Below are 13,071 nucleotides of genomic sequence, written 5' to 3'. Positions count from 1 at the left end.
CATCTTTAAAAATTTCAATGGTGTGACCCACCCACTCCTTATGCAACCTACTTGGATAATAAAAGTAATTCTGATTGTGACATTTACACCTGGAAGCTTCCCCAGTACAACCAAGGTCCTGGCCACAGAGCAGTTTCACTGAAGCTGCAAGTGCCTTGCTAAAGGGCATCTCAGCAGTGGTTCTTGAAGGATGGCAAAGCGTTACTTGTGTCCTCTTGCCTCCAAACTTTTCCACCTAAAATTGCATTAAGACACATTATTTCAGAGCAACAAAAAAGGATATTTCCCGATGACTTAAAGAAAAACGTTGTCGGAACGACATTTTTATTCTACAGTCATGAGCCTTATTTCATTCATTCCATTTTATTATCATACAGGAAAAGTTGCAGCATGGTATTGTTGGAGTAACCAGGATCACACTGCAAAAAAAATAATGGGATTGTGGTTTTCAAGTTGTGTTTATGTATTAATATAACATCGACTGCAGTAATTTATGTTTATTGTGAGGCTCTGTAATGCAAAAAAAACAACTTCTGCTGAAGTGGACCAAGAGATGTTTTGTTTTGGTTGTTTGTTGTTTGTTGTTTTGTTTAGATGTTTAAAAGTTTCTGATTCTCAAACAAAGGCAGCTGTTGAAACCTGTCTGGGAAACAACATCACAGAGTCCAAGAACAGAGTAAAGTATATCATAGTGACTGATACAGAAAAACTGTTTGTTCCACCTCCAGCTCTCACGGAAGTCACATGGAGAGGAAAATGAGCACTATGACATGTTCAGATTTTAATGAACTGTGCGTGGAGGGGAAACTGTGTGGCGTGGTGATCAGAGTCACCGGCATTGAATTTAACGCCCACAAGACCAATCCCTGTGGCTGTGGCTAATACTTCCGGCAAGTGGGAAAAGTGCCAAATTGTGTCTATGCCTGCTGATGTGAGGGGGCGTGTTTATGTGTTTGCATGTTCGAGGATGTGTGTATAGGGAATATGTGTGCGCACAGATATACATCATCATGTGCTGTGAGAAGATTATGTGAGAGTGCTCAAATTGTTTATTTTCCAGTCCCCTGCCATCATCTGCATCCTGATCCCACAGAGCTCTCCTCATCAGTGACTCGAGTTTACAACATCCTGGGAGTGTCGCCCGATATGATGCGCCTTATAATCGAGTATGACTACACCCACTCCGCTCCAGAGACAGAGGAGGATGTGGTGAAGCTTCTGGAAGCTGCAGGCCACTTCTCCATGATCAGCATCATACAAGCCTGCTGCAAATTCCTGGAGGAACAGCTTTGCCCTGGAGAGATCTGGACACTCTGCACTGACCTGAGGTGTGAGGCCCAGCTCTTCATCCTGCATCACTTTGAGGAGCTGCTCTTTGTGCTGCATGACTTTGAGGAGCCGCTCTTTGTCTTGCATCATTTTGAGGAGCAGCTCTTCATTCTGCATCAGTCTTCATCCTGCATGACTTTGAGGAGCATCTCTTTGTACCTCATGACTTTCAGGAGCAGCTCTTCATCCTGCATCACTCTTCATCCTTCACCACTTTGAGGAGAAGATCTTCACCTTGCATCACTTTGAGGAGGACCTCTTCATCCTACATCAGTTTGAGGAGCCGCTCTTTGTCCTGCATCACTTTGAGGAGCACCTTTTTCGTCCTGCATCACTTTGAGGAGAATCTCTTCAGACTGTATCACTTTGAGGAGAATCTCTTCATCCTGCATCACTTTGAGAAGCAGCTCTTCATCCTGCATCACTTTGACGAAAATCTCTCCATCCTGCATCGCTTTGAGAAGCAGCTCTTCATCCCGCATCACTCTTCATCCTTCATCGCTTTGAGGAGCAGCTCTTCGTCCTACATCACTTTGAGGAGCTGCTCTTTGTCCTGCATCACTTTGAGGAGCAGCTCTTCATCCTGCATCACTCTTCATCCTTCATCGCTTTGAGGAGGAGCTCTTCGTCCTACATCACTTTGAGGAGCTGCTCTTTGTCCTGCATCACTATGAGGAGCACCTCTTTCGTCCTGCATCACTTTGGGGAGAATCTCTTCATCCTGCATCACTTTGAGGAGCAGCTCGTCATCCTGCATCACTTTGAGGAGCAGCTCTTCATCCTACATCACTTTGAAGAGCAGCTCTTCATCCTGCATCACTTTGAAGAGCAGCTCTTCATCCTGCATCACTTTGAGAAGCAGCTCTTCATCCTTCACCACTTTGAGGAGCAGCTCTTCATCCTGCATCACTTTGAGGAGCAACTCCACATTGGCTGGATCTCTCTCTGCAGCAGCAGGTCAACATCATCTAGAGGGATGAGTCTCAACACGAAGCAGGAGAGCTCGGTGTTTGAGATCCACATCTGCTGGATCGCCCACTTGCCTGAAAAACAAAAACACAAAGGTTACATCTCTGTGCTGTTGCCTGAGGTAACTGAGGGGTGGACTGTGAGTCAACTGTGGCTACCTCCAGTTTACACTCACATCTTTGGGAGCTGACACACTTTGCCAGACTGACTTAAAAAGAGAAGAGCAGAATAAAGATCAGTTCCTGGCTTCCAAGTGGTAATGTTGCCTCACTGTAAGGAGTGTGAAGGTCAAAGCTCTGGCCTCTAGATTGCAGGTGTGATGAATCTTCCTGTGTAGAAGTAAAGAATCTAATCTCTCTCTGTCTCTCTCTGTCGTCTTCTCTGTTTTCTTTTCTTTTTTTGGCATTTGACAGTCACAGTAGAGAGAGAGAGACAGGAAAGGCAGAGGAGAGAGAGAGAGGATGACATGCAGCAGATGGCCCGAGGTCGGATCTGAACCCATGACGCTGTGACCAGGACCCAGCCCTGACACGTGCTCTTACATGGTGAGCAAGTGTGGCACCCCCTGAAACCTGATCACTTAAACCTTCTGACCTGCTCCTACACCTGCCACAGGCACACTATTGTCCATCAGAGGCTTGGAAGGCTGCTGTCCACTCAGTATCATAGTTACCTGACTTGACCACCGAGTTGAAGTGACCAATGATAAGGAACATGTTGCTGCTCTCCTTGGCAGCTTTGGTTATTGCAGTGGTGCAAGGTTATTATCATTAAAACTGACAAAATAAGGAAAACTGGGCGTGAAAAAACATTTTTGTTAAATGAAATAAAAATAAAAACGAGGCTTTAAACCCCCCCCCCCCCCCCCCCCCCCCCCCCCCCACAAAAAAAAAAAAAAAGATAACTGCATGAAACTGTATTGTATGTTTACAAAAATAACTAAAATTATAGAGAAAATGTCTTTAGCTTTCATCTTGGTGAGTTTATTTGGTTGTTCATCTGTCCTAAGTGAATACATTTTTAAAAATGGTATCATGTTTTCTTGAATTTTTATTGCACAATTCTGTTTCTGACTTTTTTGAACCCATATTACAAAAAAAAAGACTAAAACTAAGACTCGAACTCATAAAAAGTAAACTAAACCTAGGCATTTTCAAAAAATAAAAACTAAACTATCAAACAAATTAAAACTAAACTGAAACTGAAGTCAAAAACCCCAAACGAAATAAAAATTAAAAAAAGTAAAACTATCATAACGGTAGCTTTGACAGTGCTTAGTATTAAAACAGCGAGAGCAAGTTCAGTGTGGTAACCTGCACCAGGCACCAGGTGGCGCCCATTCATTTACCATGCTGCTATGCTGGCATGGTCGATGGCTGCATCCATGCCACAGGAGGTGCTGATGGTCGTGGCTGCTGGAGCTGATCAAAACTGTAACACTGCCAGTTTGACTCCCAAAACACCAACATTGGGAAAGTCAGCACAAAACACTATGTTCTCCTTTAATAATTATTATTGATGGCCACTTCCGCCGGGCACTGAACCCAAATAGCTTCTGCTGAGCGGCTTTGTGGTTGCTCTGGTCAGGTCGCCAGTGTTAATGCGTGTAATAATGTAAGTGTAGCACAGAGTGTTGCTGACAAAGGGCATGCTGCTCAATTAACCTTTCCTGGATTGATAAAAGTACCAAAAAATATATGTATATAAAGCTGCTGCTGCAGGATTGTGATCTTTATCTCTGAATTGAAAATGTACAAGGCGATTTGCATTTTAAGTGAGTTTCATGACCCCTTGGACCGCCGAACTCTCCTCGAATCCTATTTCTGCAATTTCAGAACACATGTTTGTCATCAGTGGGAAAACAATCACCGATTTCCTTGTTCCAAACAGGTTTGGTTAAGGGTGGTTATACAGGTAGAGTGACCTGTGACCTGACTGAACATTTTCTTTGTTTTGGCAGGGAAGGGAGATGCGATAACATTATAATCTGTCCTGCAGACATCATACCTCTACTATTTTAGGTTGTGCCTTGTTATCACGGGAGGCACTCCTCTAAATGTTCCCTGTCAGGCCTCTGTTTATTTTACTTAGGACTTGGTATGTTTAGCTGCACATATAAGAAACTACATAGAAGACACAAATTAAAATTGCTAATAGACAATCAGTACTTATACACACATTCATACAATACCTCACACAGGCTATGAGCAAAACAGAGAAGAAGCATGAGAACCATAGTTAGGGTGGGCGGGTAAACTCTGACCCCCGGAGCAGCTGGCCGTCCTTTACAGATGAAAATCTTTGGCCACATTTGGTTCCTGCTTGCCCCAGCTTCTCTTTAGTAGGAAAACACCTGCTGTATCCCATTTGAACAAGTTACACTGATTTGCAGTTTGGCAGACTTGAATCAGAGCCGGTTACAGACCCAGAGCAGTGGTCAGTGCCTGCAATCCTCCCACTAAGGTGGCCTGAGGTTGGAGGACGGGCTGCAGGTGGCTGGTAGGACCTGGGCCGGCATGCAGGGAGGCGACAGGCGAGCAGCAGCCACTGGCTCAGGTTGTGATTCTTCAGAATCTGGAAAAAAAAAAGATCTGGCGGAGCTGCAGAACTGGTTTTAGCTGCGGTTAACCGAGACGATGATTTTAATCGGTGGCTCGTGTTTTGGGTTAGGCAAAATGAGGAAGTCAGATAAGTTTGCCTGAAGCACGCACACAGTGAGCTACTGTGGTGACAGAAAGACTAGACAGAGAGAGGGAGAGGGAGAGAGAGAGAGAGGGAGAGAGAGAGAGAGAGAGAGAGAGAGAGAGAGAGAGAGAGTGAGAGAGAGGGGGGGGGGTCTGTATGTAGCCTTGCCAGCCAGGCACCAGTCACAACTGTAGATGCTTTATAATATAGACACTAATTCTGATTCAATAGTCAGCTAAAGTGACTGCTTTCATTTCAACTTTAGTCTCTTTTCTGCTTTCACAGGGAGCAATATCCCAAACAAACATGTTCATTTTAGTAACTAATGACTTTTTCACGTGTCACTTACATATTCATAGTGAAAGTTTGAGTAGTTATTTTAATTGATTCCTCACTTTTTAGGGTTAACTTGTCATTCTCATTCTTTATTATGGTTATTATTTAGACTACAACAGTCATTATTGTCACTATACTCAGGTACAATGAATTTTCACATGCTTCTGTCAATGTAGTTAAAAAAAGACTAGAAAACAGCAGTAATGCTACAGTAATAGCAGCAAACTAATGAATATGAAATGGTTGTAAAATGTTTGACAAAAAGTGACACCCATTCAAGTACTTTTTTTTGTTTGTTTGTTTTAAATAGAAGGCCGCTTAATTTTAAAGAAGTGATAATGCTAATTGCAAGTATAAGAAAAAAAAAACTTCATTTCTGATCCAGTAAGTTAATCTGCCGTCCTTGTAACTTAGCAACAGCAACAATTCATTGATCATTACTTCCTGTTGTAATTTGTATTTGCCACTATTCTGCTGTGACCAGTTGCCTAAATCAAACTGAAGTCTTTTATTTTGGTAAGTGCCATTTTTTTTTTATTCCAAGTGAATCTATCACATTTTTTTGCAATTATTGAATGTGCTTTTTAAATACTCGTCAGACAACAACTATTCACAATTAGACACTGATCGTATAATTTAAGGTCTTACTTGTCAAACTGCAAATGTCAGATGCAATAAAAACTCGTCATTATTGGATAAATTAGCATTAACTATGAGACATTCACTGAAGACTGACAGATCAACTACTTTTTAACAAATACACATTAGTGACTAATTAAAAATAACTAGTACATTACAGAACAGTGCTAATTAAATGGAGACTAGAGTGCAATCAAAAACTACTGAAAAGAGATGCTTTTGAACTTTTAATGGTTTGTTAATACCTAAGTGAACATTGTTAATATCAGCAAGAAGAGAACTAAACATCTATTGCACACAGCAGCACTGAGTACAATTACAAAAGACTTACTGACGGGATAATGATGACAAATAAGACCTATTGGCTAGTTTTAATCCCTAGCGCAATTTAAGAAATAAATGACAAAATGTCCTGCCATGATCCAGTTCATTCTCTGCAGCAAATTTGTCTTTGAGATTAAAAAAAAAAAAAAGTCAAATAGAAGAGTCTTTTCCTCATACAGCAGACAAACCAGAACAGGGCTTGGCAGCTTTAAAAAACTGTGAACAAAACAGATCTAAATCACATACTGCATATGACACACATATACATATAAATATTTAGTGCCACAAGAAAAGCCTCCAGATAAAGAACAGATATTAGTCTTGTGTCATGCCTCTGGGTGCCAGGGATGACAGTAAATGCTTAATAATAAAATAAAACAGCTGTAAGATAATTTGACTGCTTTTTGAAAGGTCAAAGGTCATGACTCGGGTGTGGAAAAAGCATGCTTTCAGGTCCATTTCTGCAGCCATAAATACAAAAATACATTTTGACGTAATTTCTCACTGTTTTGTTGCAAAGACACAGCATGTTTATGCCTTGATACACTTTAAAAAAAAAATTCTTTGTCTTCTTTTGAACAATAATCCTCTGATAATAATCCTCTGATGGGCTATTATATATAGTTTTGCAACACTCTATAACTAATTACAGGTCTTTGCTGGAGATGAGGCCAACTTAAAAGTTGATTTCTGGCTTCAGACTCCTTTGTTTGAGGATCAGCAGAAACTCCCACGTACAGAATATCATCTTTAAAAAAAAAAACAACAAACAAACAAACAAAAAAAAAAAAACATCAAAATCGACAGGAATTTGCCTGAAACATGAAAGCGCTGTGGTAAATGAAGCGTGGTTTGTGATCTCAACACCGCCCCCAAGCGGCTCAACAACAGACTGCAGTTGTGCCACCATCCCAGCCACCCATAATGCACGGCAAACCAGCCCGGCCGGTACCATTGTTTACCGAAAGGGGGGTTTATGTCTAAAAGTTGTGAAACTAAGTCTAAAATACTTCTATATGAACCGTTTTAGGTCGTGTTTTATCTTTTATAAAGTATAGTTATTACCATTTGGACTTTATTAAGACACGCAGTGTTTCCGTCTCCCACCGACTTAATGTGCAGATATTTCAGTCTTGATGATGGTCTCTCCTCTATAATGGTAGCTTCCGGCCCGTCTCTCCAGCCTTCCTTTTCCTATTGAAGTAGCAGCCATGAGGTAGGACCGCTGTCGATGGGTTAATAAAAGTGTGGATTTAAGTGATAAAATGCACATCTTGTCAGCTCACATTACTTTATGAAGACATTTAACGGTCCTATATTGTTCACATCCCGATTCTTTACCTCCTGTTTAGCGTAGAAACCTGTTTTTTTTAACGTGGCATAATGTAACACGATGTAGCAAACCGGGGAGGCCATGTTGTCTGCCCGGTTAGCATTTAGAAACGTTAGCCGGCTAACGGTCAACGCGGCGCCGTAAGCGGCATTAGTAACCCCTGTTTCCAACTTTTAATCGTCTCTAAATTGTGATTTGGAGTTAGGTGTGGTGTGTTGTTCACGAATGAGGCTCAGTGACTGACATGGCTCTGCTCTGTGTCGTGCAGCATGCTCAGGCTCCAGAAGAGGCTTGCCTCCAGCGTCCTGCGCTGTGGCAAGAAGAAGGTCTGGCTGGACCCAAACGAGACCAATGAGATCGCCAATGCCAACTCCCGTAAGTTGAATTAGAGAGACATCCTACCATTTGTCTTATGCTGTGGCGGAGCTGTCCCCACTCTATCAAGGTGTAGGTCTGCCTGGCAGCACCACATTTCACCAACTCAGCGTGTGTGGGCCTGTCGAGCATGGATGCTGAGGAAAAAGTCCACTGTTTTGACCTGTTAGGCAGTCTCTGCTGAGGAGCAATCTCTCCACCTCTGGAAAATTAAAGGCATTTATTTGAACAGCTAGGGAGGCATTTACAAACTAAGGTATTTCCCTAAAGAGGAGAATTATGTGGCTGATCTAGGCAAGGCAAATTTATTTGTAGAGCACAATTCAACACAAGGTGATTCAAAGTGCTTTACAGAGACATTAAAAGCAGCAAAACACAATTTAAAACAATAAAAACAGTCAATAAAAAGGGAAATAGAATTGGGAATGATAGTGAAAATAAAATACAGTAACATAAAATATCAACAGGCTCAGTACATTGCCTGAGCTATACGGACTTCCGGTCACCCCCTGCAGGGATGCCGACAGCCCAACCTCTTGATTCCTTAGACTCTGAAACCTCTCCTATTGGAGATTTCAGTCCGGACTCAGTCCTCAGCCCTGGAATCTCTGACATTTGACATCGGAACTTTCCCCGACATTAGAACCTTTTCCCGACATTAGAACCTTTTCCCGACATCAGAACCTTTTCCTGACATCAGAATTTTTCATCAGAACTTTTCCTGACATCAGAACCTTGATCTAATGCAAAACGCCTTTGAATCCCTCTTATCTTTAGGTTCAATTTGACGCCAGTCTTTTGAACCTCCAGAAAACGATTGTAATAAATTGTCACCCAAGTTGATGTGTCAGGTTTTCAAGGTGTCTTGTTGACTACCTATATAGCCGTTTAAGTAAAATGTACCCATTTAAGCCCCGTTATACATCAAAGAAATGTGTTTTTCCATCCCCTGTGTGTCACATTAACTATCAGCGGTTCTCTTATTAATATAGGTTCGGTTATGTTAGTTGAGGGCTCTAAGGCAGAGGGAAGTTTTTTGAAGATTATAAATGGCATGTTATAGTTTCTCAGTGTCATCTGAAGCAATCACAAACAAAGCAATTAAAGTGTTTTATACAGCTAAGATGGCCTTGGCTTAAATGTACCCCACAATAGGACAATTTTTTTTTTTTTTGTGCTTCATAATTAATTACTAAGTCACTGTTGCACCTATGTTGTTACTATATTCAGACTTTTTTAGCATTGCACACTGTCTGTAAGGCCTTAAATTCTTGAACACTTATCATCTGGTTAGAAATCAGCTCAGCCACAGAGACCTACATCCTGAGCGGCCTGCAGATTTTATTTTCACATTAGTTTTCATTTGTGGTACTTGAGGGTGTGTATTTTACCAGTTACCAGTATAAATCTAATAACCCACTGCCCCTAGAGGCGTTGCAGTCCAACTGTGAGTGTGGAGACTGTGTCATTAGGTGGCAAAGAGTCAAAGGGCTTCATCTACACCGGGCACCTACATCATTTGGGTTGTTCGGATTGATTGCAGCACCAACAAATAGAGAATTGTGTTTTTGTCATAACCATTCCTAATTCAATAGGGTCAGGTGGGTGAGGAGAAAATTAAGATTGTTTTCAATGTCCTGTGCACATTTTGTACCCACCAAACATAGTGAGAGAACCGCTGATAGTTCATGTGACATTAGTGAGGGGAAAAACATATTTCCACATATGAACTTTGATGCATAAGCAGATGAGTGGGGAAGGTTGTGTTTTATTTAAAGGGCTATTTAGCTAGTTTAACAAGACACAAAACACCTGTCATAACTTCATTTTTATAAGGTACTGGGTGTTTTAAAGAATGTAGACCATCAGCTTTCCAGCCATACTTTTCCAACCTCAGTCTTCACTAAACAGATGATTTATGTAGCACAAGTCATTCAGTTATGGGACCCAGTTGTGGTAATCCTGTCTAGCAGGTCTCAGTCAGTGCAGAAGGGGCTGTCTTACTCTGTGAAGCAAGAATAGCCTCTTATGTTGATGTTTTGTCTTTGTATTGTCTGTGACTGATTTTGTCTCACATGCCTTTGTTGTTACTCTGTTTAGATGTATTTTGTATGTGGTTTTTGAAAGTGTCCCCTCAATGTCAAAGTTTTTAACTACTTAATGCCTGTTGTGGCTTTATTATCTGCTGTTATGGCTCATTTTCCTCATGGGTATCTACATTTCATCAAGCAGTAGATATTTACACTTGAAATGAAAGGGTAATTGTACCACCTGTGTTTTTGGGAGGTCACACATGTGTGCAGCGTTACAATGCAGCATATGCTAACACACAACATATCTTAATGCTGAATGGTATTAACATAGCTTGTGTTGAAAAGTAATACAAATGTGAGTTGTGTCAAAGAAGACACTTGGATGAAAACAACGCATCCCCTGTGTGAGTGTACTGCAAAACGATAATCACTCTCTGGCCTAGCTAATTTTTGATTTCTCTTCAGGCCAGCAGATCCGCAAGCTGGTCAAGGATGGTCTCATCATTCGCAAGCCCGTCACGGTGCATTCCCGTGCCCGCTGCCGCAAGAACACGCTAGCACGCCGTAAGGGAAGGCACATGGGAGTTGGTAAGTTTGACCTGTCTGTCTGCCAAATTTCGTACAGTTGACGGGAAACTTTAATAGTTTGAGATTGATCATAATCAGCAGCGCCACCGACAAGGTTGTTGACAGATGAAAAAAACTGACATATGTATTTGATTCCTGTTCCTAGGTAAGAGAAAGGGTACAGCCAACGCCCGTATGCCAGAGAAGCTGTCTTGGATGCGTCGCATGAGGATCCTGCGTCGTCTGCTGCGTCGCTACAGGGAGTCCAAAAAGATTGACAGGCACATGTAGGTTCTTATTTCCTCCAGATCGATCACTGTTGCCCCTGTATTCAGACTTTGAGTATTACACACCTCTGAAAATGTCTGTATGTAAGGCCTTGAAATTCTTTAATATGGTGAGAAATCAGCTCAGTCACAGAAACCTAAATCCTGAGTGGTCTTATAGATTTTATTTCACATGGATTTTCAGTTGTGGTCTATTTACTTTGACTGGTATTTTACTAGTTATGTATAAATCTAATCTACTGCCCCTAGAGGCGTTGCAGTCCAACTGTGAGTGTGGAGACTGTGTCATTAGGTGGCAAAGAGTCAATGGGCTTCGTCTACACCGGGCACTTAAAACAGTTTGGTTGCTTGGAATGACTGCAGCACCAACAAATAGAGAATTGCCCAACTATGTCTTGCTTTTTGTCATAACCGTGTTCCCTGACTAAATACAACAAAAGAGGGGAAAAAATGTGTCTAGGTGATATGTGCAGGGTGAGTGATTTGTGTGCTGTTGTTACTAATTTCCCAATTCTTCTCCCTCATGATCCCTCAGGTACCACAGTCTGTACCTGAGGGCCAAGGGTAACGTGTTCAAGAACAAGCGTATCCTTATGGAGCACATTCACAAGCTGAAGGCAGACAAGGCTCGCAAGAAGCTCCTGGCGTAAGTGTCAACCTGAACTTTTATCCCTTAATTTAGGCGTTCTCAAACTGTTTTCCTTGGTCTCCTCACATAGGGCAGACGACAGGGCTGTGTACCGTGTGAGAAAGTGTTGGGTATAGACGGCCTCAGCTTGGACAGGAAGGCTCATATTGGATTGTCTACATTTTGGTGGACAAGTCTGATATACTTGGGATGTGGGGAAATGACAGTGGCTAGGGTCAAAATATGTAGCCTTTAAAAAAAACAAACAAAAAAACACGTTCTCATTTGTTGTTCACCGAGGTTTCTGATCAGAATTAATACTCAGCTTTTCAAAATGCTCCACATGGAAAGTTGCAGCCTCAGAAGGTTGAACAGTGGTACATTTTGTTCTGCACTGTCTTTATGGATGTGAACAGCCACTTCTCTCTCTCTGCCTGTCCTACAGTGATCAAGCCGAGGCGCGTCGCTCCAAGACAAAGGAGGCCCGCAAGCGCAGAGAGGAGCGTCTGCAGGCCAAGAAAGAGGAGATCATCAAGACCCTGTCGAAGGAGGAAGAGACCAAGAAGTAATTTGGCTCAGCCTGCCGTGCCTGACTGTGCCACCTGTCAAGTACTCACAATAAAAGTGTACATACAGACACAAGACTGGCTTCCTGTGATTTCTGCTCGTGTGTGATGCTGTTTGAAACTGTGTGGCAGCAGATTTTTATCAGAGTACACCACAAACACTAGACATGTCAAATGTGTGAAAACTGTGTGCTAAGGTGGGCCAAGAGGCTGCACGTTTTCATTCCAAAAATACCTCCAGGTGATTTCGTTTAACCTCACCTTCAAGCAGAGAGGAGGGGCTCATCTGTGAAGTCACCTAGTGGAATTTATTGGAATGAAAACATGGCACCGGTTTGACACCCTTAAGTATGCTCACTGATTTATGTATGCTGACTAATGTAGTTATTAAAAGTCTCTTTCAAGAGTCTTAGCTATTAACATAATTAGCCTATTACACATTTTTTTAGTAGTAGTAGTGGTAGCTGAGTATGTCACATTTTTAAATGTTGCATAGGTTTTGTTTTTTTTTTTTTTTTTTTTATTGTGTTTCTAATATGCAACTTGCATCAGATAAAATTGGACCAACATTTTCTGAGACTCGGGCCTATTCAACTAGCGGCTCCTGGCCCCTTTTATTTTTTCTGTGGCCCACCAGGTCAAAACAGGCACTTATCTCTGAACCATAGATGTATTATATATCTATGCTGAACATTTTTGAGACATGAAAACCACTTCCTGTATGTCTTTGATACATCTTTGTTATGTCACGTTATGTTTCAAGCTTTGAGATGTCTGTCAAAACAACAAAACCAAAAAAAATGTAAAGTTGATGCTGAAATTGCCAGTTCCAGAGCGAATAGACTGAAGTATTTATCTGTGATGAAGGAAGACAACGGCATTACAAGGCTAGTATAATCATTAATTGACAAAATATTGTATGTGGCCCCCATACACCCACTTATTTACATATTTGGCCCCCTTGCTATTGACGTTGAATAGCCCTGCTCTAGGACCTAAG

General features: G+C 41.7%; 1 protein-coding gene and 2 non-coding genes across 3 annotated transcripts; all 3 read left to right on the top strand.

Annotated features, from left to right (window-relative positions):
- Nucleotides 1-7,346: 7,346 nt before the first annotated feature.
- On the top strand, nucleotides 7,347-12,147 carry rpl19 (ribosomal protein L19). Its single transcript, XM_030057037.1, has 6 exons — nucleotides 7,347-7,498; nucleotides 7,884-7,990; nucleotides 10,489-10,611; nucleotides 10,757-10,877; nucleotides 11,413-11,523; nucleotides 11,951-12,147. Exons 1-6 carry the CDS (start codon nucleotides 7,494-7,496, stop codon nucleotides 12,072-12,074), a joined length of 591 nt encoding a protein of 196 aa, XP_029912897.1. The 5' UTR covers nucleotides 7,347-7,493; the 3' UTR covers nucleotides 12,075-12,147.
- On the top strand, nucleotides 9,409-9,543 carry LOC115364516 (small nucleolar RNA SNORA17). The gene has a single exon (XR_003928692.1). It is a non-coding gene; the product is annotated as a small nucleolar RNA SNORA17 (small nucleolar RNA).
- Nucleotides 11,116-11,250, top strand: LOC115364517 (small nucleolar RNA SNORA17). Its single transcript, XR_003928693.1, has one exon. It is a non-coding gene; the product is annotated as a small nucleolar RNA SNORA17 (small nucleolar RNA).
- Nucleotides 12,148-13,071: the final 924 nt, after the last annotated feature.

This window comes from Myripristis murdjan, chromosome 8 (assembly GCF_902150065.1).
Source record: "Myripristis murdjan chromosome 8, fMyrMur1.1, whole genome shotgun sequence".
NCBI classification, from domain to species: Eukaryota; Metazoa; Chordata; class Actinopteri; order Holocentriformes; family Holocentridae; genus Myripristis; species Myripristis murdjan.
This window is presented reverse-complemented; position numbering and strand designations above follow the sequence as displayed.